General features: G+C 30.8%; 3 protein-coding genes across 3 annotated transcripts; 2 read left to right on the top strand and 1 right to left on the bottom strand.

The window, feature by feature from the left end:
• Nucleotides 1-9,894: 9,894 nt before the first annotated feature.
• LOC8274866 (mRNA turnover protein 4 homolog) lies at nt 9,895-12,734 on the top strand. Its single transcript, XM_048376212.1, has 8 exons — nt 9,895-10,053; nt 10,174-10,339; nt 10,651-10,741; nt 10,844-10,902; nt 11,306-11,366; nt 11,650-11,740; nt 11,842-11,918; nt 12,407-12,734. Exons 1-8 carry the CDS (start codon nt 10,026-10,028, stop codon nt 12,521-12,523), a joined length of 690 nt encoding a protein of 229 aa, XP_048232169.1. The 5' UTR covers nt 9,895-10,025; the 3' UTR covers nt 12,524-12,734.
• A 4,481-nt stretch (nt 12,735-17,215) lies between these two features.
• LOC8288421 (pectinesterase) lies at nt 17,216-19,573 on the bottom strand. The gene is made up of 2 exons (XM_002528575.4): nt 18,262-19,573; nt 17,216-18,115 (listed from the first exon to the last, which is right to left on the bottom strand). Exons 1-2 carry the CDS (start codon nt 19,268-19,270, stop codon nt 17,418-17,420), a joined length of 1,707 nt encoding a protein of 568 aa, XP_002528621.1. The 5' UTR covers nt 19,271-19,573; the 3' UTR covers nt 17,216-17,417.
• Nucleotides 19,574-21,205: 1,632 nt separating this feature from the next.
• LOC8288420 (pectinesterase) lies at nt 21,206-23,494 on the top strand. Its single transcript, XM_002528574.3, has 2 exons — nt 21,206-22,371; nt 22,508-23,494. The coding sequence occupies exons 1-2, from the start codon at nt 21,396-21,398 to the stop codon at nt 23,203-23,205; spliced, it is 1,674 nt and encodes a 557-aa protein (XP_002528620.1). The 5' UTR covers nt 21,206-21,395; the 3' UTR covers nt 23,206-23,494.
• The last annotated feature ends 2,324 nt before the right edge of the window (nt 23,495-25,818 follow it).

Consider the following 25,818-nt stretch of genomic DNA (forward strand, 5'->3'; position numbering starts at 1 on the left):
ATATATAATTACAATAAAAGAGAACTAGTATACATAATATAATTCTAAGATTTTAAAATTTTGTTGATAATACATAAATAATTATGTAGCAAAATGAATAAAACAAAAAAAGTATTTATTCAATATCATAATAATATTCTGCTAACAACCAAAATAAACATATTTGCAATAGTAAATGTCATATAAATCAAATACTCATAAAACTAAAGTAGATCCAAAGCTAGAAAACATTAATCTTCCGTTACTTTTTCTTTTTTGTCTTCACATCTTTTCTCTCTTTAGATCTTGTGGAATCATCTGATTTATTAACTATTTCATTAACTTCTTTGAACTTTGCATAATTATAGAGAGCAATAACATACTGGCTATAAAGATCATCAACTTTAAATTTCGCAGTAGACATATCAACACCAGATGTAAAATACTCATCAAAGTTAAGAATAAAAATACCACAATCACTGAAAAATAAAAAATATCAAATAACTAAAAATATAAAAATATGAATAAAAAAAATTATAAACCAAATAGACAAAAAGTATATTATTAATATCATACTAGTATATTTCACAAGAAAAGGAAAATAATAGTATATGATTAGTATACTATATACAAAAGAAAAAATAAAATAAAAAAATCAACAGTATATTTTAAGTAGGACAGTAAATGAACCAAATATCTCACGAGCTATTGAGAAGCTCATTTGAAGTTGTTCGTTAATTTAAACAAGCCGAGCTCGAGCTTGACGAAGTTTGATTCGTTAGCTCGCAAATCTACTTGTTTACTGACTCGCGAATAGGTTCGCGAACAGGCTCAGGAGCACGAGCTCGAGCTCAGCTTGTTTATAAAGCTAGCGAATAGGTTCGTATTCTAGCTCGTTTATAAAGTTTGTGAACATACTCGTCCATAAGCTTGACAAGCAGGCTCATGAGCAAGTTCGTTTATAAACTTGCTCTCGAATTCAAAATAATAATAATAATAATAATAATAATAATAATAATAATAATAATATAGTAATAATAAATTATTAATAATAATTATAAATTAATAATAATAATACTATAATTACAACATTTAAATGTAGCTACTATTATTAGTAAGGATTACAATAAAAATAATAAATAAGAAATAAATATATTCTATAACAATTTAATAAAATGAATATTTTTCTAATTAGATAAAATAAAGTTAACTCATTAATATGATTTTTATTTTACTTATGAATTACTGTATATTATGAACTTTAATTATATTTTTACGACATTAAAAATATTCTAAATGCATTCTGTAATTATACTAATTTAATAAAAAATTATTTATTATTAAAATCTTAATTAGTATATAATATGTCATGACTAACCAAGCACTAGAGTAGAAAGAAAAAAATTAAACATCGTGTCTAGATGAATATAGTTAATGGTATATTGCCATTATTACAAAACCTTATATGTATTTTAACCTTAATATAAAGTGTTTTCTTTTCAGTCTTATGTGCTTCAGTTTTTAGATCTCTCATATTTGTCTAATTCAAATCTTGGAGTCAATAGATGAAGTGTCGGTATTGGATCAACCGGTTTCTTTGAGAAAATCTTAATTTAATTAAAACTTTAGGTTAAATTTACGTTTATATTCATAAATGGTATTCAAATTGAAAACTAAGCTAAAATAAATCAAGACTGTAATTTATATAAGTTAATATATTATTATGAAAAACTTTTAGCTACTTTATTATATCACACTTCGACTACTTTATATTTTAAATTTTTTAAATATTATTCATTAAAAGGCCAGTGCCACTAAAAAATGAAATAATGGGACTAGTTTATATATTTTTTTAAGTGAACACAAACTTGTGATGTATTTAATATGGTACTCTTACAATTTTTATGCACCGATAGTCTTTACTTTCATTATTCATATTGTTTTAGTAATATTTTTTTTGCATGTTTTGCTATATTTGTAGAAGCTGATTTTGATTATTTTTATTGCAAATTTGAATTTGAATTTTATTTTTTTGCTAAATCTGATACTTTCACCATTCTTTGCTATGTTTTTAGATAATTGCTATTGATTAACCTAGTTAAAAATGTTTAATGAGCCCGAACTCAAGCTCTATTATCAAAGCTGGAATCGAGCTTGAGCCTCGACCAGAATTAAACAAACCAAACCTGAACTTGTTGATATTCGGCTTGGCTCGGTTCAATTACAACCCTAATTTTAAGTATCATATTTTATAAAAACCAAAACCAAAAAATACTTCAATTATTTTAAAAGTATTATAATATATAGTATTTTTCAGTATCTAAATAGTATTTTTTAAATATTATGCTCTAGAAAAATCAAAGTAAAATAAAATTTAATTATTTTAACAATATATTGATATATCATATGTTTTTAATATCTAAATAATAACTTTCTCATAGGTAACATAAAATTTCACACAAAACTAAAAAAAATCAACCACAACATCAATGAACTATAAAACACACGTAAAAGTAACAAAACCTTATCTACTAACAACTTAAAATTATAATGGAAAAGAAGGTAGAAAAATATATAAACAAAATAAAAAATAATACAATATATTGTTAAAGTATTATTAGTATACTCTATATAAAAGATAAAATAAACAAAATTAACAGCATACTTTAAGTATTATGCTTTACAAAAACTATAATAAAATATACTTTAATCATTTTAATAGTATACTAATGAATAGTATCTTTTAGTATCTAAATAGTATACTTTAAATATCTTATTCTAGAAAAATAAAAACAAAATAAACTTTAATTACTTTAACAATATACTGATTTGTTATATATTTTAAATATCTAATAATATCTTTTTCTAAGAAAAAATAAAGTTCATACAAAACTCAAGAATTCAACAAAAAAGCACACATAAAATAATAAAAATCTTATCCACTAAAACATAGATTTATCAATGAAAAAACAGGTATATCAATAATGTATTTTAGATTTACTGATATACAAAAATTATAAAAAAAAAATTTCAAATATTTTAGAAAAATATCTTCAAAATATATTTTAAATAAATTAAACAATAACCACAAGAAATTATAAAAATAAACAAAAAAGGAAATAATATATAAAACCTTCTTATACATATCTATTTATAATTTTTTTTTGAAAAATATACTTTCAAAGCATGAGAAACATGTTTCTCAATGGAGATTTACTCCTTTTTTTATGATTGAGATTTCTTCGAGTTAGGAACAGGGTATTCAGATACAACTTTCCTCCTTTTCGATCGCCTCAAGGGAGAAACCTCTCACATTTTTTTCCTTTTTTTAAAAATGATTTTAGAGAATCTTCAGCTATGTGCAACCTCTTTTTACTCGATTTTTTTTTTTCTAATTCTCCAACAATATCGTCTCTCTTTTTTTTATCTAGCCTCACTTACTTCACTCTCTTTTTTCTTAGCCAATTTCATTTTCAGAAAAATTAGGTTTAGTCAATTTTCTTAAAATCTAACTATTAGATTTCAAAATGAAAACTAAATTTATAAAGCTATTATCCATTTAAAACCTATCATAACTCCTTATTTTAAGCAACATATTGAGAAAAATCAAGTTTCAAATTCAAAATAAGATAAAGAAGGTAATATTTTAATTTAAAAAATAGATATACTAAAAAAAAGAGAGACACGTACAAAATAAATGAGTTTAAAATTAATAAAAAAAGTATAAATGAATGATAAGAACAAAATAACGATATAAACATAAAATATAAGACTCATCATATAAATAAAAATGTTAAGCAAAAAAAATAGTGTACCACGAAATTTCTTTTATATAAAATCAAGACAATCAGTGGATGTTAACTGAATCTTCTATGGAAAAATTGGGTCGTTATATTATACTTCTTATATTGGGTTTAAATTTTGCAATGATCTTGGCTTAACCAAATCCTTGGCAATATAGCAGAAAACAAGGCAGCGAATGACAATGCCAGAAACCCTTCTTTCTTCTTGTGTCTATAGGGGGCCCATAAAACACTAGAAATGGTCCAATCAAACAAGGGAGGGTGCAAGCTTCGTGAGCTTGATTCATGAATGATGCCTTCTTATATCTTTGATTACAACAACCACAAGTTTCAGCACTTTTCTTCTTCTAGACTCTTTTGTTGGTTCTAACTTTGCAATCCTTCTATTAGTAATTTGCATTGGAAGCAATCTGTGGAAGCACTAGGTCTTTCCTTTAACCATCCATCAAACATTGCCTTCCAAAATCGATTAATATCTTTATCTGTAACTTCTCAAAGATTTGATAAAGCCAGGTATTTTTTATTGGAGGAAGAGAGTACACAAAGAACACAATACTTTCTATTAAATCTTTTATTTTATTTTCTTCTATCTCTTTTACATTCTTCACAGAATGCTACCTCAATTTATAGACTCTTAACATTGAAACAGATCCTTAAATTCGTACCCAAAATTTAATTCTAAAACAGCTGTTCTTAACTCTGACCTTCAGTTACTAAAACAGTCATAACTTATTATAAAAAACTCTAAATGAGATGAAACCTTCACCATTAAAAATTAGACTTAAAGACCTATAGTTTGACAGGTTATACCCCTAGATTGAGCAACGTTTGCCCCTTCAACTTTGCTCATTAATTAACCTAAAAAAACTGTTCACTGTGCAGTCCCACCTTTAATGTCGGACTTTAATATCGAATTAAGTTTATTTATCAACATCCTTCCTTAACTTAATTCTCTTCTATCTTTCATCCGGAGTATCCTCCTATAATTCTTGAATAGCATTGTTGGTAGCGGTTTTGTGAAAATATCTGCAACTTGATCACGACTTGCGACATGAACCATTTTCACGCTTCCTTCCTTCACATGATCTCGGATAAAATGAAAACGAACGTCGATGTGTTTGCTCCTTTCATGATTTTCTGGATTTTTCGCCAATTCGATCGCTGATTTATTGTCGACTCGAATATCGCTTGCCTCATGTTATGGATTCTCCATCTCACTTAGAAAATTCCTTAACCAAATTGTGTGGCACACACACCAAGATGCTGCCACATATTCAGCTTCGCAAGTTGAGAGCGTCACAATTGGTTGCTTCTTCGACAGCCAGGTGAATGTCGTGTTCCCACCATAGAACACATATCCTGATGTGCTCTTTCACCAATCGCTGTCGGAATATCCTACTAGTTTGAAATCATCGGTTCTGGAGTAGAATAACCCAAGGGATTCAATTCCCCGAATATACCGCAAAATTCTCTTTACTGCTTTCAAATGTGTGTAGACCGGCTCCTCCATGAACTAACTTACTACTCCAACGCTATAAGAAATGTCTAGCCTTGTGCATGTGAGATAGTGGAGACTTCCAACTAGACTTCGGTATTTGGTTGCATCTACTCGTTCTCCATCGTCAAACTTAGAAAGTTTCGTACCGAGTTCCATCAGTGTCAATATCGAGTTGCAATCTGCCATTTTATTCCTCTTTAAAATTTCTTTCGCATATGCTTCTTGTGACACAAAAATCCCTGTCTTTCCTTGTCTAACCTCTAGACCAAGGAAATACTTCATCAAAACAAAATCTGTTATCTCGAATTCCTGAGTCATCAGGCTTTTAAATTTCTCTATCATCTCAGCATTGTTCCCCATAAATATGAGGTCATCAACATAAAGAACGACAAAAAGCAAATCACCTTCATTCTTTTTCACATATAGTAGATGCTCGTACGGGCATTGAGTAAAACCGTTCTTTTTGAAGTAGCTAACAATACGGGTATTCCATGCTCGGGGTGCTTGCTTCAATTCATATAGAGCCTTCCTCAACTTCAATACCTTACTTTCCTTTTCGGCTTTCATGTACCCGGGTGGTTATTCCACATACACCTCCTCTTCTAGCACGCCATTCAAAAATGCCGACTTAACATCATTTAAAAAATTTGCCATTTGAATTGAGCTGCTTGAGTAATTAGAAGTCGAATTGTTTCCATTCTCGCAACCGGGGCAAAGACTTCATCATAGTCGATCTTCGCTTTTTGTATATAACCTTTTACAACCAGCCGTGCCTTGTATCTTTCTATCTCACCTTGGGCATTCATCTTTTTCTTATATACCCATTTTACTCCTATGGGCCGATATCCTTTCGGCAAATCCACAAAATCCTAAGTTTTATTTCTTTCGATAGCCTTTATCGTACTGCTTCTTCAAACGTAATTGTTTCGGCATTCGCCAAAAGACAAATTAAATGTACCTCACTTGTCGAGTCGTATAAATCTTGCATGCTTCGCATCCTTAGTTGTCTCGGATCTTTATCATCATCAGATGTTTGAGTGATTGTTGGTGTTATTATCGGTGTAACGGTTGATGATTCTCCTTTTTCTTCATTTTGCATCACTTCCTTTTGATTGTTCCAGTCCCATGCACTTTCTTCATTCACTTGCACATCTCGGCTTACAATCACCTTCTTTTCAATCGGGTCGAATAGCCTGAAAGCTTTCGTCTTCTCATCATACCCGATAAACACATACTTCTTGCTCTTATCATCTAGTTTGGTCGTTCTTTAATTTGGTACGTGCGCATAGGCTACACTATCGAATACTTTGAAATGCGATACAGTAGGTTTCTGTCCGCTCCAAGCTTCCTGTGGTGTTTGGTCTGCTAATCTCGCATGTGGAAAGTGTTGAGTGGCATTTCTTAAAGTTTATCAGGAGCAAGTTAGGTTTCTGTGATAATTGGATTGACCTTGTTATGAGATGTGTGACCACTGTATCGCATTCCTTGTTGATTAACGGTGATGCAAAATCAATTTTCCATCCTGAAAGAGGCCTCCGACAAAGGGACTCTTTATCGCCTTATCTATTTCTATATTGTGTAGAAGGTTTCTCCTTTATGCTTCACCATGCTGAAAGGTCAAGCGTAATCCATGGATATAAAGTAGCAAGGAGTGCTCCAGCCGTGTTCCACTTACTTTTTGCAGACGACATCATTGTGTTCACAAGAGCAACTCTTCAGGAGTGTGACAAAATTGCAGAGATCTTACACTACTATGAGGAGGCATCTGGAAAAAAAAAAAATTAATCTTGACAAATCAGAATTATCAACAAGTGGAGATGTTCTAAAAAAGGTCAAGGAGCAGATTAGAGTCCGGCTGAGAGTTCAAGCGGTAGAGAAACATGCAAGTATCTTGGCCTGCCAATTTTGGTGGGAAAGTCTAAGAATGAAGTTTTCAGAATAGTTAATCATAGAATAGTGAGCAAGATGATGGGCTGGAAGGAAAGATTTCTATCCAAAGCGGGGAAGGAAGTTCTTTTGAAAAACTGTCATCTAATTATGCCAACATACGGTATGAGTTGCTTTTTATTCCCTATATCGGTACGTAGAGAGATTGAAAGGTCTATAGCTCGATTTTGGTGGGGTGGTAATGGGGGAGACTAGAAAAGTCATTGGGTTAAGTGGGATAACGTGTCTCGGCAACAAGAAGGTGGTGGCTTAGGATTTCGGTACCTACATTGTTATAATTTGGCAATGATTGCGAAGCAAGCTTGGAGGTTAAGAAGTGATATATCAACTTTGGCTTCTCAAATCATGAAAGCCAAATATCACTCGAGATCTAATTCGATGATGCAGGGATTGGCTATCAACTAAGTTATCTGTGGATGAGTATCTTTGTTGGTGTTGGGCCACGTCGGGTCCAGCCCAAAACTTGGCAAACCCTAACAATCTTGTCATTGAAACCTCTTGTGCTTCAAGTATCGGCTTGGAGAGTTGGGAACATAAAGAATATTAAGGTGTGGAAGGAGAGGTGGATTCATGGAGATGGTATAATCAAACCGCTCTCTCGCCCAAGTATCTTACCAGAGGAAGTGCTAATTAATGAGAATGATAAACAATGGAATGCCTCACCTAGTTCGCCAAATTTTTATTCCAAGTGAAGCAAACAAGATCCTGCAAATGCCTATTAGTATAAGACTCCAGAAGATAAAAATATTTAAAAAGTGCACAAAGTTTGGGAAATTCACAGTTCGGCCGGCATATTATTTAGCCACCATCATGGAATCAACTCCTGTCATTAGCAAACCTATCAGCTTCTTTCTCATATCCAATGTGGAAAAAGTTGTGGAATATGAATATCCCACCAAAGGTTAAACACTTCATTTGGAAAGCGTGCAACGAAACCCTGCCTACAAAACAAAATATTAAGCATAGATGTATAACAATTGATGCTGTATGTAGTGTTTGTGGTGAGCATGTAGAAAGTCTGGTGCATGTGATTTTTCAATGCCCTTTAGCTGTGTCCGGTATTATAGCCCTTTAAGAATGAATTTTAGGGGTGTCAACATTGGGACCTCTAGCCTGCGGCTTGGGTCAAATTTCCAGGATCAACCTATGGACTACGTGGACATTGCATGCATGCATGTATGGGCGATTTGCTGCTCACGGAATCAAACTTGTTTTAATAGCAAAACTTTGAAAGTGGAGGATATAATACATATGGACAATGTTGTCCTTCAAGACTACCGAATTGTAGACAGGTTGAACTTCCTACCTCACAGCAATCCGTAAAGAACTGTTCGTGGATCTTACCTGCTACGGGAAAAGAAAGCTTAATAACACTGATGCTGCCATATACAACGATGGTACTGTTGGTATGGGATTTGTGGTTCGAGATGATCAAGGGGAAGTTCCATTAGCAGGGAGCAAAAAGAATAAAAATCTGATTGCTGATATTATTTTGGCAGAAGGGATGACTATAAGGTGGCGTTAATGGCTTGCAAGCGGAGAGTCACAGTAAGTGCACGACTGATAGCATCATGGGAACTGAGAGCATCATGTACTAAGTGAACTTGTGCTGTATGATATTAAAGAATTGGCAAGCAATATAGAAGTGGAAGAGTACAGGTACATCAGAAGAGTAGCCAACATGTTGGCTCACCATGTAGAATTTATTTGGATTGAGGAGGTCCCTCCTTCAATTGCTGTTTTTATGTCCAATGATGTAGGATGTTTCTCTCCTTTTGATTAATATAATCAAAATTTCATTTCTTTAAATACAGTCTATCCTCTTATTTATAATATTAAATACTATTAGATAATAAAATTTGAAGAAACCGATTTCATTTCAAATTACATACTTAATAATTCTATTATTCAATAATTAATAAATTTTAATAACAATCATTTATAGTTATTAACTATTAGATAGGACATTCATGCAAAATTAGAATATGAGCAAATAAATATAGTTATATTATTATTATTAATGTAGAAAGATGTTAATTTTTTTCCAGAGTTTCTTTTATAATTACTTATTCAATTAAAGATTAAATATTTATTTACAATATAAATTGTTTTTATATGATTATTTTTTAATTTTAAACTTATCTAAGTTTGTTTTTAATATTATTCTAACCTTAAATTTTTATTTTATATTATTTTTTTAAATTTAAAATTTATATTTTAAAAACATAGATGAATTGATACATTTTTTAAAAACAGACTTGAAACTTTTTTTATAAAATATTAAAAGAATCAATATAATAAACTAAGAAATACTAAACCTGCTTTTTAAATGACACATATATATAACATGCTTTGAGTATATTGATTAATAACTATTTTAATTTATTGATCATTATAAATTAATAAGTTAATATTTTTAATATTTAAAATGCTTTTAATATACTAAAAGTATTAATTATTAAAGAATCGACTATATTTTGTGACTAAAATCCGACTTGCTAGTGAAGTACATGAACGAAGTGACGACCTTGTTTCTCAAATAAGTAAAATGGGCCCATAAAGACAAGTGCCCTGCTTAATATCAAGTACCAGCCCAATAAGGCGCTATTGGTTTGAGCTTAAGCTAAAAGCCCGTGACGGCCCATTTCTGCTCTCCCTTAACCTTGAGAAGCATATATACAAACAAGATAAAACCCTAAATTCAAAACCTCAACACAGAACTGAACACTAGCTTAAGCCAAGAAAGAATCAAAAGGACCCGCAAATTTTTGCCATTTGGTTTTATAAAATTATCAATCATGCCGAAGTCTAAGCGTAATAGAACAGGTTTGCTTCTTTATCCTCCTCCTTCATTTTATGCAAGCTTTTCTTTTTCCTTTTTTTTTTTTTTTGAATTTTCTTTTGAGGATTAATTTTGGTGGTGTTCTGTTGTTTGATGTGATGCAGTTACACTAACAAAAACGAAGAAGAAAGGAAGGGAACATAAAGAGTCGATAGTGAATTCTATAAGGGAGGCTGCGGAAACCTACAATTCAATTTATGTGTTTTCTTTTGAGAACATGAGGAATCTCAAGTTCAAAGAGTTTAGAGAGCAGCTCAAAACTAGTAGCAGGTCATTATTCTTTTTTGAAAAAAGTTGGTTAATTAAAATTTATGAATGTATGTTTGTCAGTAAAACAATTATTGGAAATTGGGTCTCTTCTAATCCTGAAGTTTAAATAAGTACATAAGGAATTAGGGTTCCGTATTTGGATGCATCAGCTTTTAATAACTGATATTAGAGTTCAGCTTTACTTTTGTTGTTGTTTGTATGTGGTTACTGAATTCAATGTACATTTTTCATTTAATCTTCAAAACATTGTAGCCCACAATATAAGCATGAATGATTTACAATTGATCATTTATGTTATTATGGTTTTTTAGATTCTTCCTTGGATCAAACAAAGTAATGCAAGTATCTTTAGGCCGTACTGTTGCAGATGAGGTTAGGCCTGGTATTCACAAAGTATCTAAGGTAATCTTGTCCTTTTATGCGATAGATAACATTTTCTTTTGGGGAGATTCCTTATAAAAGTCTCATGTTTTACTAATCTTTTTTGCTTAACATTTCTCCCAGCTCCTGCGCGGAGATGCTGGACTTTTTCTTACCAACTTACCAAAAGAAGAAGTTAAAAGGTAGCCTTTCCTTTGTTTTGAAATTGGTTCTTTTATGCTCTATATAGCTGTTCAGAAATAGGTTAATTATCTGCATAGCATATATCTCTTTTTCTTGGAAATTTTTTATTGGGGTAAATGAAAATGCGATGCCTGCTATGCCTTTTATTTGTTAATTTCTCGAGAGAAGTTAGAAGACCATAGTTGCTATTTCTTTTTGTCTTTTTGGAAAATAAGTTTTTCAATGAAAAACAGACTGTAACCAAAAGAATTTAATACTAGTTTTTTTATTGAATGGGGTTCTTCTTTTGGTCGATTGATAGTTATTTTCTGGAGTTCTTAAGAAATGCTGGCATTCTTAGCTGTTCAGAGACCAAAAAGACTACTTAAAAAAGGTATCCTTACTCTAGCTGATATGTCACAGGTTGTTTAATGAATATGAAGAATATGACTTTGCGAGGACAGGAAGCATTGCGACAGAAAAGGTACAGGAACACATGCTATTGATAGATTACATGCCAGCTTTCTAGGTCTAGCAGATACATCGGGCATGCATATGTTTTCCTTTTTGCTGAAAAAGGAAAAAGTTCATCAAGGATTATTTATTCATTGATTTGGAAGTAGGCAATCATATGTTCCCTAGTCTTAATGCATGCTGAGTTTGGTGTAACCATGCAATTTCAAGCTGCACCATACCACTTATAGTTACATAAATATACTGCATGGAGGTAAATATTCTGATATCCTCTATATATTTGAATGGTTCAGGTAGAACTTAAGGAAGGTCCTTTGGAACAGTTCACTCATGAAATGGAGCCCTTTCTGCGCAAGCAAGGGATGCCTGTTCGGTTGAACAAGGGTATATAACTGCTTCTGCTATTTGATCTCCCATGTCTGGATATATGTGTAAATTTACACTTAGGACCTGGGATCCATAATCAAATTATTAATGATCTGCAGGTGTTGTGGAGCTAGTTTCAGACTTTGTTGTCTGTGAAGAGGGAAAGCATTTGTCACCTGAGTCAGCTCGCATACTAGTTAGTCTAGTCTTACTTTCTCCTTACCTCTGTGCCGCCTTTTAATATTTTTGTTTGTTTTTTATTTTTTTTATTTGATTTCTTAGTTTAGTATCAAGCTGACCTTCATTCCAAAGAGATCAAAATATTGGACCTTAAGCTTTCAGTTTGCTCATTCAACCATTTCTTCCCTGGTTGTCAGACCTGGTGGTTTAATATGACCACTAAATGAACATGGTTGGAATATTTGGGTTTCCCAGCATGAACTTTTGGATTGTTATTATTATTTTCTGATATAAATGTATATGCAAGTCTCACAGACCAGTGCTATATGTGCATAAGTTTTATCCATGGCATTTTTGCTTTTATTGCTTTGACAATTTCCATATTACTGCATTACCATTACCTTTATGATCGATTAACTTTCATTTGACATCAGTGAATGAAATATTTGGTTTTGTATGAGAAGTACAATTATTTTATCTAAAAGCTCTCATGCTTATGTGCAGCGATTACTGGGGATTAAGATGGCTACCTTCCGGCTTCACTTAATCTGCAGATGGAGTCCTGAAGATTTTGAGCTTTATAGGGAAGGACAGGACGAGTCAGATGTTGATTCTGCATGAGATTTTGCAGCAATCACAAGTCTGTGCACTTCTTGAATCTGTGTAAAATACTGATATGATTTATCAAAATTGCTTGTGTAATACAAATTCATGAGTAGGCAGTGTGTTTGTAGTGCAAGTACTGCAGGAGCACAAGTTTTGGGTAATCAAAAGGCAGCATGGTGTTTTGACTGCTTTTTAAAAAGAGAATACATGATATGATTCTTGTTCACTCTTGTGGCATGATCTGGCAAACAATTTTGAGAGCATTCTTTTTAATCACTGGGGAAGGAGGATAAGCAATAATGGAAGGGAAATTTATCGCTCTTCTTCCCAGTATGGTTACTAGGCCAATTATTCACTTGTTTACTTGTTTGGTCAGTTCTTGAAAATAGGAATAAGGGTAAATAGGTCCTCAAAGTTTGAGGGGTCGAGTAGGCCTTTTGAATTTTTTGGGCCATTTGAAATTAAAATTTATTTATTTTAGTTCAATTTAGTTTTTCTTAGGAGATGGAATTACACGGTGAATTTAATAAAAATATAAAAGTAAAATTTTAAAAATTTAATTTTCTTAAAAGTTTTAAAAAAAGAAATCAGAAGAATATGAAATTCTTTTATCTTTATTCTCTTGATATATTAATTTATGTTTTTATTATTATAATACTTTATTAATAGTATTGTAATAAATTAGTTCAAGTAGTCAATATTGTTTTTATATATTAAATTATGTATCATAATATTCAAATATATATATAAAATTGAATTTTTTTTTGTTATAATTCTTTATTGTAAATTTAAATTATAGATTTTGTAGATAAAATCTTTTAAATTTTAAGGAGCTCATTCTTCCTTTTATTATTATTAGTAAATTTAAGACAACGTGTCAAATAACATGGAGGAAAATATTATTTATATTTGTTAATATTTATTTTTTTATTTAATATTTCATGTTATTTTTTTTTTATCATGACAATTTAAAATTTATCTCTTCTTGCATTCTTTTTTTTTTCTTACTATTTTTTTTTTGTGAAAAAATAAGATTACTATTTTTTAATTAAAATTAGATTACTATTAAGAGTATTATACTATAAAATAAAAATAATTTAAGAAAAATTATTGAAACTAAAATATTAATTTTTTTTAAAAAATATATTTTTATAGTGTCTTAAGTTGGTAAGACTATGAAGCCCTTCCTTTAGCTGATTGTGGGTTGTCTTGGTTGGAGCTATATAAAGCTTACCTTATAATTATGAAAAGGAGAAAGGGCTTGCTGCTTGCTTTCTCGCTTCTGAGAGGTAATAAGAGCCTGCCTTACTGTTTCTTTGAGCTGGTGTAGTGGTTGGTAGGGACCTGATTTAAGAATTATGGTTAGCTAATGTTGATGAACAAAATTAATCAATCTTTAAATTAAATTGTTTACTCCTAAATAAATTTGTAGATAAGATACTCCATTTCTTATCTTATGCTGCCCTTCCAGGATTAATAAACATGTTAGCTTTTCTTTTACCCAAATAATAGATTCCTTTGATGAATGACAAGAAATGAACCAGTTAAAGCTTACAAATACGAATAACAACTCTTGGCCAATGCTTTCTTCTCTCTTCTACGCTTGTTAGGGGTAAGCAATGGTCACTATGACTCAGTTTAGTTCTTAAATATTGAATAATTGATTAAATTGTATTTATAATCGAAATAAATAATAATAGTCGTGTAACACACAAATAGACGACTATTATTTTATAAAAATTATAATTAATAAATTATGCATTACATTCGAGACATAGCACAAGTAGCAAAAAAATTATTTTCTCTTGAAAATAAGAGGTTTTAGTTTTGAATTTTTTTCCTCTCACTCTCACTGAGTGACTTTTCACATTTATAGCCAATCATTCCGAAATCTAAAGAAGGATACATAATGAAGTTGACCAAATCTCATCATCCACATCAAATATCGGTTGAACAATTTATATGTCTATAAGTTACATCACAAATATATTGAGTTAATATTGTGATAATATATTGTCTAAAGAGAAATATATTGCCACTAAATTCTGAATTATGCAACTAATAATATTCTAAGTTAAGTTGATGAATTGTAGAAAAGAAAAAAAATTATTATTTCTTCAGTTGTAAATAAGTAATTTTTCTAAAAAATTGTAATAAAATATAAAAATTTCTTATATAATTATTAAATTTTAAATAAATACCTTATACAAGTCATGTAAGTAATGGTAGGATACATATTCCAAACTCTATGTAATAAACCCTCTTACGATTAATATATTTAGTAAATTAAAAATTAATAAATATTACAAATATTAATTTATTAAGTTCATAAAAAATGAAAATTAGAAAATAGTATAAGATTAATATAGTGATAGTAAATTACATATATAAACTTAAGATTAATAAATTACTATATAAAACAAAAGAATATATATATAAATTCTTAAAATTTAATTTTTTTGATATGTATGTTTGAGTTTTGACACATAAAATTTTATTTTGATACGTGTATTTATTTTTAACACATGAAACTCAAGCTTATTTGTAATTTTATAATTTTTTATTGATTTATTAATTTATAAGTTACATTTCTAATTAAACACTAATTCTAATATTAAGAAATAATATATTTATATTTTAATATTATATTAACTAATAAATAATTTTCTAATCAGATAATGATATTAATTCTATCCTAAGCGATAACATATTAATTATATTTAAATACTATATTTACTAATATATTAATTTTATATTTAGATAATAATTCTAATTCTAGAAAATAATATAATTTAATAATAAATTAATTTTATACTTATATGATAATATTTTAATCTTAAAAGTAGTAATATCGATTATATTGATATAATATTAAAATTGATTAATATTTAATTTTAAAATAATATTTATATTATTACATTAATAATATCTTAAAATCTTAAGAAAATTAAAGACATTTTAAAATAGTTAGTTTGTTAGTATTTTTTAAAATTTTATAATTTAATATTAAATATAAAAAATTTATTAAATTATATTTATTAATTTAATTTTAAAATTAAAATAATAATAACTTTCATACAACATACGAGTAAAAAATTAATTATTGTAAAAGTCCAATTAAATATTAAATTTTTAATTTAACAAGTGATTGCCTCATACTCTAAAATAATTGGGACAAGGTGCATATTTGGCCCTAATGCTTGGTGTAAAAAGCGGATTTGTCCTTAGATTATTTTAGGGGCAATTAAGCCCTTAAATTGTCAAAAGTATATATTTAAGCCTCTCAATATAACAGGAAGTTACTTTAAAAACTGACGTGGCTGATAGTCCTCCTGTCTTACAAAAAATTTGCAGAAAAAACTAATGGCTTCGTGACAACCATAAGATTCGAATCCATGAAATTAATCAACAATGTCACAAACCCAATATTCTGAAAAATAAGGCTATATGCACTACACATCAGTAGTACAATATTTTTGTTAAGATGAACTAGATATTTCCCAAACTTGGGAAACCAAGACAGATTCACACTGAGCATTTTTCAACTTTTGTCTGTGTCATTCCTCGATAAGGCTTCCAATACTAAGGGAAGTGTTGAACTCTTTTCACGTTCATTTCTGTCACATTTCCTTAATTTCTGTAACAAAAATTAGTCAGCCATTCGAGGAAGGACAATCCTCGTATCTCTTAGACTTTCCAATTTTTCTGTCAACTCGGCTTTCCTAAATTCGTCCACTCTCAACTCAGGTGACTCACTTCTCTTTATATTTTCTCTCATAAGAACACTCTTATTACACTTGGAATTATTCGAACAACCATAAAAGACTTTACTTCTCTTCAAAACCAAGCTCCCTTGTAGAAATCTTATTGGTCACCTGAGTTAGAGATCGAGTTAGAAAACTCCAGTCCCTCAATGACCCATGAGACAGTTATTTATATTTTAAAGAAGCTAGATAAAGACCCAGATAAGGCTTGGGATTTCTTTAATTGGGTTTGTAATAGAAATGGATTTTCACCCAGTTCAATGCTTAGATCTTTGGTTAAGAACAAAAAATGGCCGAGTCATGTAGCAATTCATGGGTTGAACAAGTTATTGAAGATTTTTAAAAGCAAAACTGAAGTGTGGCATATTTTTCTCGCAATGCCTTTTCGCAGTACAAAAGATTCTTGCACCAAATACAATAGACGAGTGCCCTTTGCTTCTTGAAAAGAATGAAGTAAAGCGAGTCACTATTTCAGATTATTGTTTGTGTGAATTGTTGATTAATTTCATTGATTTGATTAAAACTTGGTAAAATTATGACTGTCATAGAAGCCATTATTTTTATTCTGCAAATTTTTTAAAAGACCAGGAAAAAGAAGAAGAGTATAAGCCACATCAGCTCTAAGCAACGGTCTTAATATGTCTGTAACATTGAGGGGCTCCAAATACATGTTTTTATTTTATTTTATTTTATTTTATTATAATTTAAGAGTTTAAGTGTGTCTACGAATAATTTAAGGGCAAAATCGCTCCTTACAATAAACATTAGGCATAAAAATCAGTATATTTTTATACATAATTAATTTATATTTTGTAAATATTTAATGTATTACTATTGTAATAAATTATTATACTGATTAACTTTCTGACTATAATTGATAGCTGCGAATTACAAAAGCGAAAAAGATATTTTTATAATAATATCACATTAAGATGAAGAGTGATTGATAAAAAATTAATACAATAAATTCAAAACGATATGAGATATAAATAAATTTCTTCGGAGGTACACGAAGTAAACAATTAAACTAGTAAGATTAGGCATATTTTTCCATTTGCCTACTTCTTCAAACTCTATAGGGTCTCTACTGACCACTTAAAATACAAAATTAACATCATTATCATCATAATATTATTTTATATTAATCACTTTGTGAAGCCAAGCTTGAAGGGTATTCCTGTGCCATTCAGCCATTCACCTCCCTGGATGAAAGGTCCAACAGTGAATTGTTCAGCTTCCTTCTTGCTGGTGATGACATGGAAACCCTTCCATTTCACTCTCTTATCGGTAGCGGAAGCCGCACCAGTATTTGCATACTCGGCATAATCCAGGGTATCAAGATAGAGATCTCCATTCCATGGTAACCATCCTTCAGGTTGAATGACATCTGTTATTTCCGATTCCATGACAATTGTCCTGGAATATGCTTTCCAGGGCCTGCCCAAGTATGACTTGACTACTGTCCTCTCAGGGAATAGCAGGTCTTCAGCTATAATCTGGCAGTTTTGGAGGATTAATCCTGTTGTTTCATGCTTCATTGTCCTTCCATGTGCAGTGACTGTGTTTCCTTGGTTCTTCATTGGCTTCCTGACAACAATCTTTGAGTTCTGAATAACAACTGAGGCGTCGCCGAAGATGAAATCGATGGTGCCTGAAATGGAGCAACCGTAGTAGAATTGTCTGTGTGCCTGAGTGTACAATGTGTCTTGGTACCCATCAATGTTGCAGTCGAAAAATGCTGCCCTATCTGCCTGGACACGCAGTGCCACAGCCTGGTGACCTTCAGGACCTGCAGTGTTCTCGAATCCCATGGACTTGGCCATAAATCCAGGTCCAAGAGCCGCTGCAAGGTTAACACAGAAAGCAAAGCAAACACGTCAAGATTAGCCCAGTAGTAGAACGTTTGTGTGTATGTCGTGCATATGGTTAGAATTACAATATAAACAGAACGACGTAAGTAGAATAGAATGACTTTGATGCCAAACTCACCAAATGTAGCAGATCTCATGGTTTTCCAGCCAGTATGATTGCTATGGCTACCAGTGATAATGGTCTTCTTAGGGCCATCACCATACATGAAAACATTCAACATTTTCTTTTCAACAATCGGATACTCCTTATAAGTTCCGGCCTTGACATAGATAATGAATGGATTTTCGCTCTTCAGTGGAATTTTGGCAATTGCTTCAGTAACAGTCTTGACATCTCCACTACCATCTTGGGCTACAGTGATATTAGGCTTGATAGCGCTAGTATCCGCAGCCATAAGCCTGCGCTTTGCCCCATCAAACCAGATAGGAACGCCAGTTTCATCAACTGAAAGAAGCTTGCGGGAATTATCACCGGACTCAGATGTAAGATCGAACTTGAGGTCGAAGGTGGACAACATCTGAGACAAAGCATTAATAATAGCCAAGGCATTGCTTGTAAGCTGGGTTGCATCAACCATACCATCTTGCATTTGAGATTTATAATTGCTGTTAGGATCACCAAATTGTTCCAGGCAGGTATCTTGATAAGAAACAACTGCACTCAGCCAATTTTGTAGCTCAGCTATGCGCTGATCCATAGTGTTAACGGTGCTTTCGCCTACTGTAGAAAACGATGCCTGAAGCTCTTGTACTGCATCTTGCAACAAGTCTTTACAATCCTCTAATGACATTCTTGTGTCATTATCAGCATTTTTAGCGTCAACTATCAAATTGCTCGACAAGTTGAAAGATTTTGTCGCAGCTTCTACAGTAGCCAAGATAGCTGCCTTCACGTATTCTTTAGGGTCTTTCGTATCCTTTACACTATTAAGACTCTTCTCGCAAGCTTCCTTGTAATCGGTTGGTTGACATATTTGAGCTACAGACTTTGTAGAGGTTGAAACCTGTTGGCCGCTGCCACTGTTTCCGCCGCTGTTATTGCTCCGTTGCACGATGGCTACAACCCCAATCACCACTCCGACTACTAGAATCAGAGAAAATACTGATATAACAGCTTTTCCTACCATTTCTTTTCTTCTTTTTTCTTTTCAAAAAAATAAAATAAATAAAAAACCTCTTTTCTTTTTTTCCCCCTTTTTTTTTTTAATCTTTTTGATATCTCCCTCTTATTGGTGGTACGAGGATATTCCGATTCCAAAGGCTTCGAAAGATTTAGAATGCGGAATCGGGGAGAAAGATGAAATGAGGAAGAAGGATAATAAGCTTATCCTTTATTATTTGTTTTTTTTTTTTTTGGTTTTCTAACTCTGGATGAGAGTTATGGAGGTTTGCATGGTTGGAGCAACATTTATAGGGTAAAAGGTTTCCAAGAAAAGAGAGTTAAAGTTATGGTTGAACGATTTTCCAGTTCAAAAAGATGGGTATTTGTGGCTTAAAAATGGCAACAGTTATGAAGCTCAATAAATAGAAAAGAAGCTCAATTTAGTGGTTACAGAGAGTAACTAAAAATAGTAAGTCAAGCATATATGACCATCTTCATCACCTTTATTCAAAAAGAAAATTGAAAAACAAGAAGTATACATATGCTCATTAATTTCTAGGATAATAAAAGACTGTCCGAATCATGCTTTTATACTCATTTATGGGTTTGAGAAATGGATATAATTTGCCAATACATAATGTATATTACCTGTACAAAGTATTCTTTAAGAAAGTGACTCGGGTCATTTACAATTCTAACTAATAACTCTCTTCCTTTTCTTGTCCTTGTTGCTATTACTAGTATAAGATAGTATTGTGCCACTCACCTTCTTAGCTGTTGGCTTAAAAGTAAATAATTGAATCATTATTCCCCCTGACGTATAATCAAACATATAAAGTCTTAGATCCATGCAACTGCAAGGCTCATTCTATCTTCTTTCATTACATTATATATTTTATCACATGTGGTTAATTATATAATTAACTATCACATTTTAATTCTACATCTCTTAATTTTTTAAAAAAAAAAAAAAACTTCAATACCTAATCAAGTAACCACAAACTCAAACGCTTAAATTATTAGATAAAATCTTAAGAATTGTTTTAACTTTTATAATAATATAATCCTATCTAACAAATCACACCGACTAGTTTCGAATAAAATTATGACTAGTTTCAGATCGTTACACCGTATGCATCCTAAAAAAATGTTATAATAACACATAATAAGAATGGATAGCATAGGAACTAAAATTGAGAGAAAGAGAAAGAGAAAATAGGGTATTAAATACTATTGTTGGGTGACTGTCTTTTACAAAGTAAACTTGAGTTTAAAAATAATTAGGCTGAGTTGATATTGAAGTCCAATTTCATCTGATGGTGATATGAATAAGTGAAAACAAAATATATATATACGAATAATTACTTGATTAAACTCATCTTACTAGTTAATGTATTTAAGAGAAATAAGCTTTCTATGTCAATATAATCCATTTTATGTAGCTAAATAGTGTCGGAATAGATATTTGTTGAATTAATCATCATGTGTAGATCTTTATCATCTCATCCTCCGGATGCTTTATAAAACTAGCAGCATTATTAATTTGATTATCCTGACAATTATGCAACTTCCGAGAATAAGATACGTACATAAGGGTTTCTGCTATAATTGTTGACAGGTTATTATTTGAACCCAAATTTTTATATTTTTAATTTACTCTAAATGATACAACGTTCAGTCTGATAAAGATAAAGTTTATGTATGTCCCTGAGGCAAATTTCTCGTAAGCAATAAATTTAGTAATCAATATATAAAATCTTTTTAGCACTTTGTGCTATCTTTAGGGAAACAGAACTGACTTTGGCTAAAAATGGCTTGTTTTACTTACAGAGTTGGCATTTTCTTATCCAGAATATACAGCTGACCAACTGAATAAAAGGTCTACCGTTCAATTTTCTGAGGAGCATTCCTTGCAGACTGGTTAAATTTAGAAACTCACAAGCCTATATAAATCTACATTTCCAAGCTCTTCATCATCAACCGGCAGCAAATAGAGAATAAACATCTCTCATCCTCTCCGATTTTAAGCCCTTCTGCATCGGCCCAGATTCATCTGTCGGTAAGGGGCCGGTCATCGGAGGGAGAGATCAAGAAAAAGAAAATTTAAAAGAGAAGTCTGAAAAATCCGGAAAAAAAAAAGTAAAGTAAAAATGATTGGAAAAGTTGTTGTTTCAGGGATTTCCCTAATTCTTGTTGTTGGTGTTGTCATCGGAGTGGTGGCAGCTGTCAACCGCGGTGGTGGATCAACTAGCACTGAAAACTTGTCACCACATATGAAGGCTGTTACCCAATTATGCCAGCCTACGAATTACAAGGAAACTTGCACCCAAACCCTCAGTGGTGTTAACAGCACTGATCCTAAAGAGCTCATCAAGGCAGGCATATTAGCCATTTCATCTTCCTTGACAAAATCATTGAACTTGAGTGATGATCTCGTTGTCAAGGCTGGTAGCGAACCCCGCACCAAATTGGCCTTGGAAGATTGCAAGACATTGTTGAAAGAAGCCAATGAGGAGCTTCAGGATACACTTGCAAAGATGTCTGATATAAACCTGAAAACAATAGCTGACCAAGCTGATGAATTCCGTATTTGGTTGAGTTCGATCATCTCTTACCAAGAATTGTGCATGGATGGATTTGATCAGGACAACGAAGTGAAATCAGCAGTGCAAAAAAGCACTGAATTTGGAAGCGAACTGACAGACAATGTCCTGAACATTCTTGGTGGAATTTCAGATGTCTTGAAATCCTTCGGCCTTCAATTTAATCTTCCTGGTAGCAATTCTCGCCGCCTTCTACAGGCTGATGGGTACCCAACCTGGTTATCTGGTGCTGATCGTAAGCTCTTGGCAGCCCGCAACAATGCCAAGCTCCCACCAAATGCAGTTGTAGCTCTTGATGGTAGTGGTAAATTCAAGTCCATTAACGATGCTATAAATTCATACCCTAACGGTCACAAGGGCCGATATGTTATCTACGTTAAGGCTGGAATCTATCACGAGGCAGTAAAGGTGCCAAAGACCCACACTAACATTTACATGTACGGTGATGGACCTAGGAAGACCATCGTCACAGGAAAGAAGAGCTTCACCAGTGGCATAAACACCTGGAACACCGCCTCATTTGGTAAGTTCACCTTCATCAATTATACACATTATAAGGTTGGGATACAATTTAATCAGAATCTAGGTTCAAAATCATTACTAATTTATTTTCAAATTAAATGCACATTCAATGACTGTAATTTGCTTTATCACTACAGTGGTTGAGGCTGATGGGTTCATTTGCAAGTCCATGGGATTCCAAAACACAGCCGGTCCAGATGGTCACCAGGCTGTTGCCATTCGTGTTAACTCCGACATGTCAGTTTTCCACAACTGCAGAATGGACGGGTATCAGGACACATTGTTGTACCAAGCCAAGCGTCAATTTTACCGCAACTGTGTTATCTCAGGAACCATTGATTTCCTCTTCGGTTATGGAGCAGCTGTTATCCAGAACTCCTTGATCATTGTTAGGAAACCAAACCCAAACCAGTTCAACACTGTGACAGCAGATGGCAGGAAGGAAAGAGGACAAAACACTGGACTTGTTATCCACAATTGCAGGATTGTTCCCGAGGTAAAACTTGCTCCTCAGAGGCTAACCACCAGAACATACTTGGGCAGACCATGGAAGCAATACTCCAGGACTGTAGTTATGGAGACACAATTGGGAGATTTGATTCAACCTGATGGATGGATGCCATGGGCTGGAAGCCAGTTTCTCGACACATTGTACTATGCTGAATACGCAAACAGTGGACCTGGTGCAAACACTGCTAGGAGGGTTAAGTGGAAGACACTTCATTTGTTGAACAGGAATGAAGCTCAACAATTCACTGTCGGAAGATTCCTTGCTGGTGCCGGACAATGGATCGGAGGCGCTGGAGCTCCTTTCTTGCTTGGGTTTAAGAGATAGAGCGCAGGGAAATTATCAGTAGAAAGAGAGAACTAACATAGGAAAGGCATAGAAGATCATCTGGTATTCAATAAAATATGAGCCTGAAAGCCAAGTAACAGAACAAAATGGCTAATTTTATGTTCTCTCTATTAATTCACTTCTTTCTTTGTCTTACTGATATTGAATTTTTTTTTTTTATGTTTTATTTTTTGTATTCCTTTGAACAATTGAATAAAGAGAAAAAGAAATCGGGTGCTTCATATGTAATGATCATTTGTAACATTAATAATATATTATGTTATATGAAGCTTCATGATCTTTTTGTTTATTACTTCTTATGCATACACAATGACTACTTGTATTTATCTTCAATTCTCAAGTGTATACAATAAATTTATTTGCAATATTTTTTTATTTATGAGAGGGCAATGATCATTTAACTTACTAATAGCAACTGCTAATAAAATCTTACAAGTTGTCTAATTTATTAGCTACCATCTGCATTAATCGACCGAACTAAATAAATTTGTAGTAATTTTTTGATTTAGAAATTTTAATTGGTCGCTAGTTGTTTCTTTTTTACCCAATTTAAATGTATTTAATAAGAATTCTATTGATTATATTTCACTTGTTATATTAATATTATTCAAACACAAATATATTAAATCAAGGTAAGTAATTATATTAACTACAACTTATGAATTTGTTATTAGATACCAATAGATAGAAGGAAATAAGATGATCATTTATAGTATTCATGCATTGGTATATAGTATTTGCTTGTTTGAACGTAATTAATATTGAAAACAAATCCTAAAGGTATTAATTAATTAATTACATAAGAAAGTAGTAATGTGTTCTTTAAGACTTTAGTAATGAATGGGTCCATTCTATTTGTATGGTAAGGGCGTAAAAGTGAACCATTATTAGTGATCACCCTTCCGCAGGTCGCATTATATTGGAGGATGAACCAATTGTTAAATCCTCCTTCCATGTTCATGAATTCAAGTGATTTCACTTCTTCTTGTTTCTTTCTCCTTCTTGTCTATTTTCATTATTAATTTTAATACTTTTCTCCTCAATTTTTATTAATGTTAATATTATTTTATCATTATTATTTTTTTATATTTTCAGTTATTTTATATTTTTTAATAATATACTAGTATTTTTATAGAAAATATAATATATTTTTATTAACAATTCAATTTTTTCTATGAAAGTATAAATTTTAGCCCCCTTTAGTGTATATTCATATTCTAAATTATATTATATTATATATTTTTTAAGATTCTAATTTTAATTATCTTTATCATTATATAATAATACATTATTAATTTCTTAAAATTTAATAATAATAAAGAGATATTGAAATTAATAATTTCAGATTCGTAATTATATAAAAGAAATACAAAAGAAATACAATATAGGTTATGAATACAAATTCATAAGTAAAAACTATAAACATCAACTAACTACAAGTTCATAGGTTAAAGATAATAAGTTTATTATACGTATGTTCATATATTATAGTCCAGAAATATATAAAAAAACTACAAGTTCTTGGGTTACAGATAAATAAGTATAAATTGTAAATTATGGTTCAAGACACATACACTTGAAATTCATAAAATATTATTCAAAAATAATTTAAAAAAAATACTTATATGTTAATTGATAAACTCATAGTTCATAAATAACAAATCTATATTGTATATTTGATAAATCTATAAATAATACTTAATGGTCTTATTATCTATAATTGTATTTAATAGTAAATTTTTAACGAACCTACAATTTATCATACGTGAATGTGTGTATGATAGTGAAAATTCAATAATATAAATGATAAATATAATATTTTATAAAAATATCCTTAAGATTTATTTAAAAATCACCTATAAAATATTAAAATTAATAAATAAAAATTATATTGAAAATTTATGCAAAATAAATTTATTTTCTTGATATTCATGCTGGTAAAATTATGATAATAGAAATTAGACAAATATAAAAACTAAACCATTAATGTAGTTCTTTTAGAGAAATTATATAATTTTAATTAGAAATTTTTTTAATATTTAACATTAATTCATCATATTTTAAAAATAACAGAAAATTAGATACTTTTAATTTTCTTCTTAATTTTTTTAATATTTTAAAACTATATTTGTGTACTAATACAAAATTACTCTAAGAATATCTATTAATGCATGCTAATATTATATAAATTAATACTATCAATATAATTGATATTACTATTTTTAAAATTAGAAATTATTATATAATTAAAAATTAATTTAGTAGTAAATATAATATAAAAAATATCATTTTCTAGAATTATAATCATTATCTAATTAGAAAGATAATTTATTAGTTAATACAATTCATATATTAATTTGTAGGATAATCATTATCTAATTAGAAAATTAATTATGATCTAATTACGAAACTAATTTATTAGTAATATACTATTTTTTAATATTAAAATCAGTATTTAGTTAGGAATATAACTTATCAATCAATATTTAATAAAAAATTATAAAATTATATGTAAATTTGAATCTCATTTGTCAAAAATAAATATATATGTCAAAATAAAAATTTTATATATTAAAAAAAGATACATAAAAA

This window comes from Ricinus communis, chromosome 6, assembly GCF_019578655.1.
Source record: "Ricinus communis isolate WT05 ecotype wild-type chromosome 6, ASM1957865v1, whole genome shotgun sequence".
NCBI lineage: Eukaryota > Viridiplantae > Streptophyta > Magnoliopsida > Malpighiales > Euphorbiaceae > Ricinus > Ricinus communis.

What these genes read in the sequence shown, in the direction of transcription:
- LOC8274866 (XM_048376212.1), top strand. Translation starts at nt 10,026, where the DNA reads ATGCCGAAGTCTAAGCGTAATAGAACAG. An exon ending in GTATTCACAAAGTATCTAAG is followed by an intron (nt 10,742 to 10,843) that starts GTAATCTTGTCC and finishes CATTTCTCCCAG; the next exon opens with CTCCTGCGCGGAGATGCTGG. An exon ending in GAAGCATTGCGACAGAAAAG is followed by an intron (nt 11,367 to 11,649) that starts GTACAGGAACAC and finishes TGAATGGTTCAG; the next exon opens with GTAGAACTTAAGGAAGGTCC.
- LOC8288421 (XM_002528575.4), bottom strand. Translation starts at nt 19,270, where the DNA reads ATGGTAGGAAAAGCTGTTATATCAGTATTTTCTCTGATTCTAGTAGTC. An exon ending in CATGAGATCTGCTACATTTG is followed by an intron (nt 18,116 to 18,261) that starts GTGAGTTTGGCA and finishes TTAACCTTGCAG; the next exon opens with CGGCTCTTGGACCTGGATTT.
- LOC8288420 (XM_002528574.3), top strand. Translation starts at nt 21,396, where the DNA reads ATGATTGGAAAAGTTGTTGTTTCAGGGATTTCCCTAATTCTTGTTGTT. An exon ending in CTGGAACACCGCCTCATTTG is followed by an intron (nt 22,372 to 22,507) that starts GTAAGTTCACCT and finishes TTATCACTACAG; the next exon opens with TGGTTGAGGCTGATGGGTTC.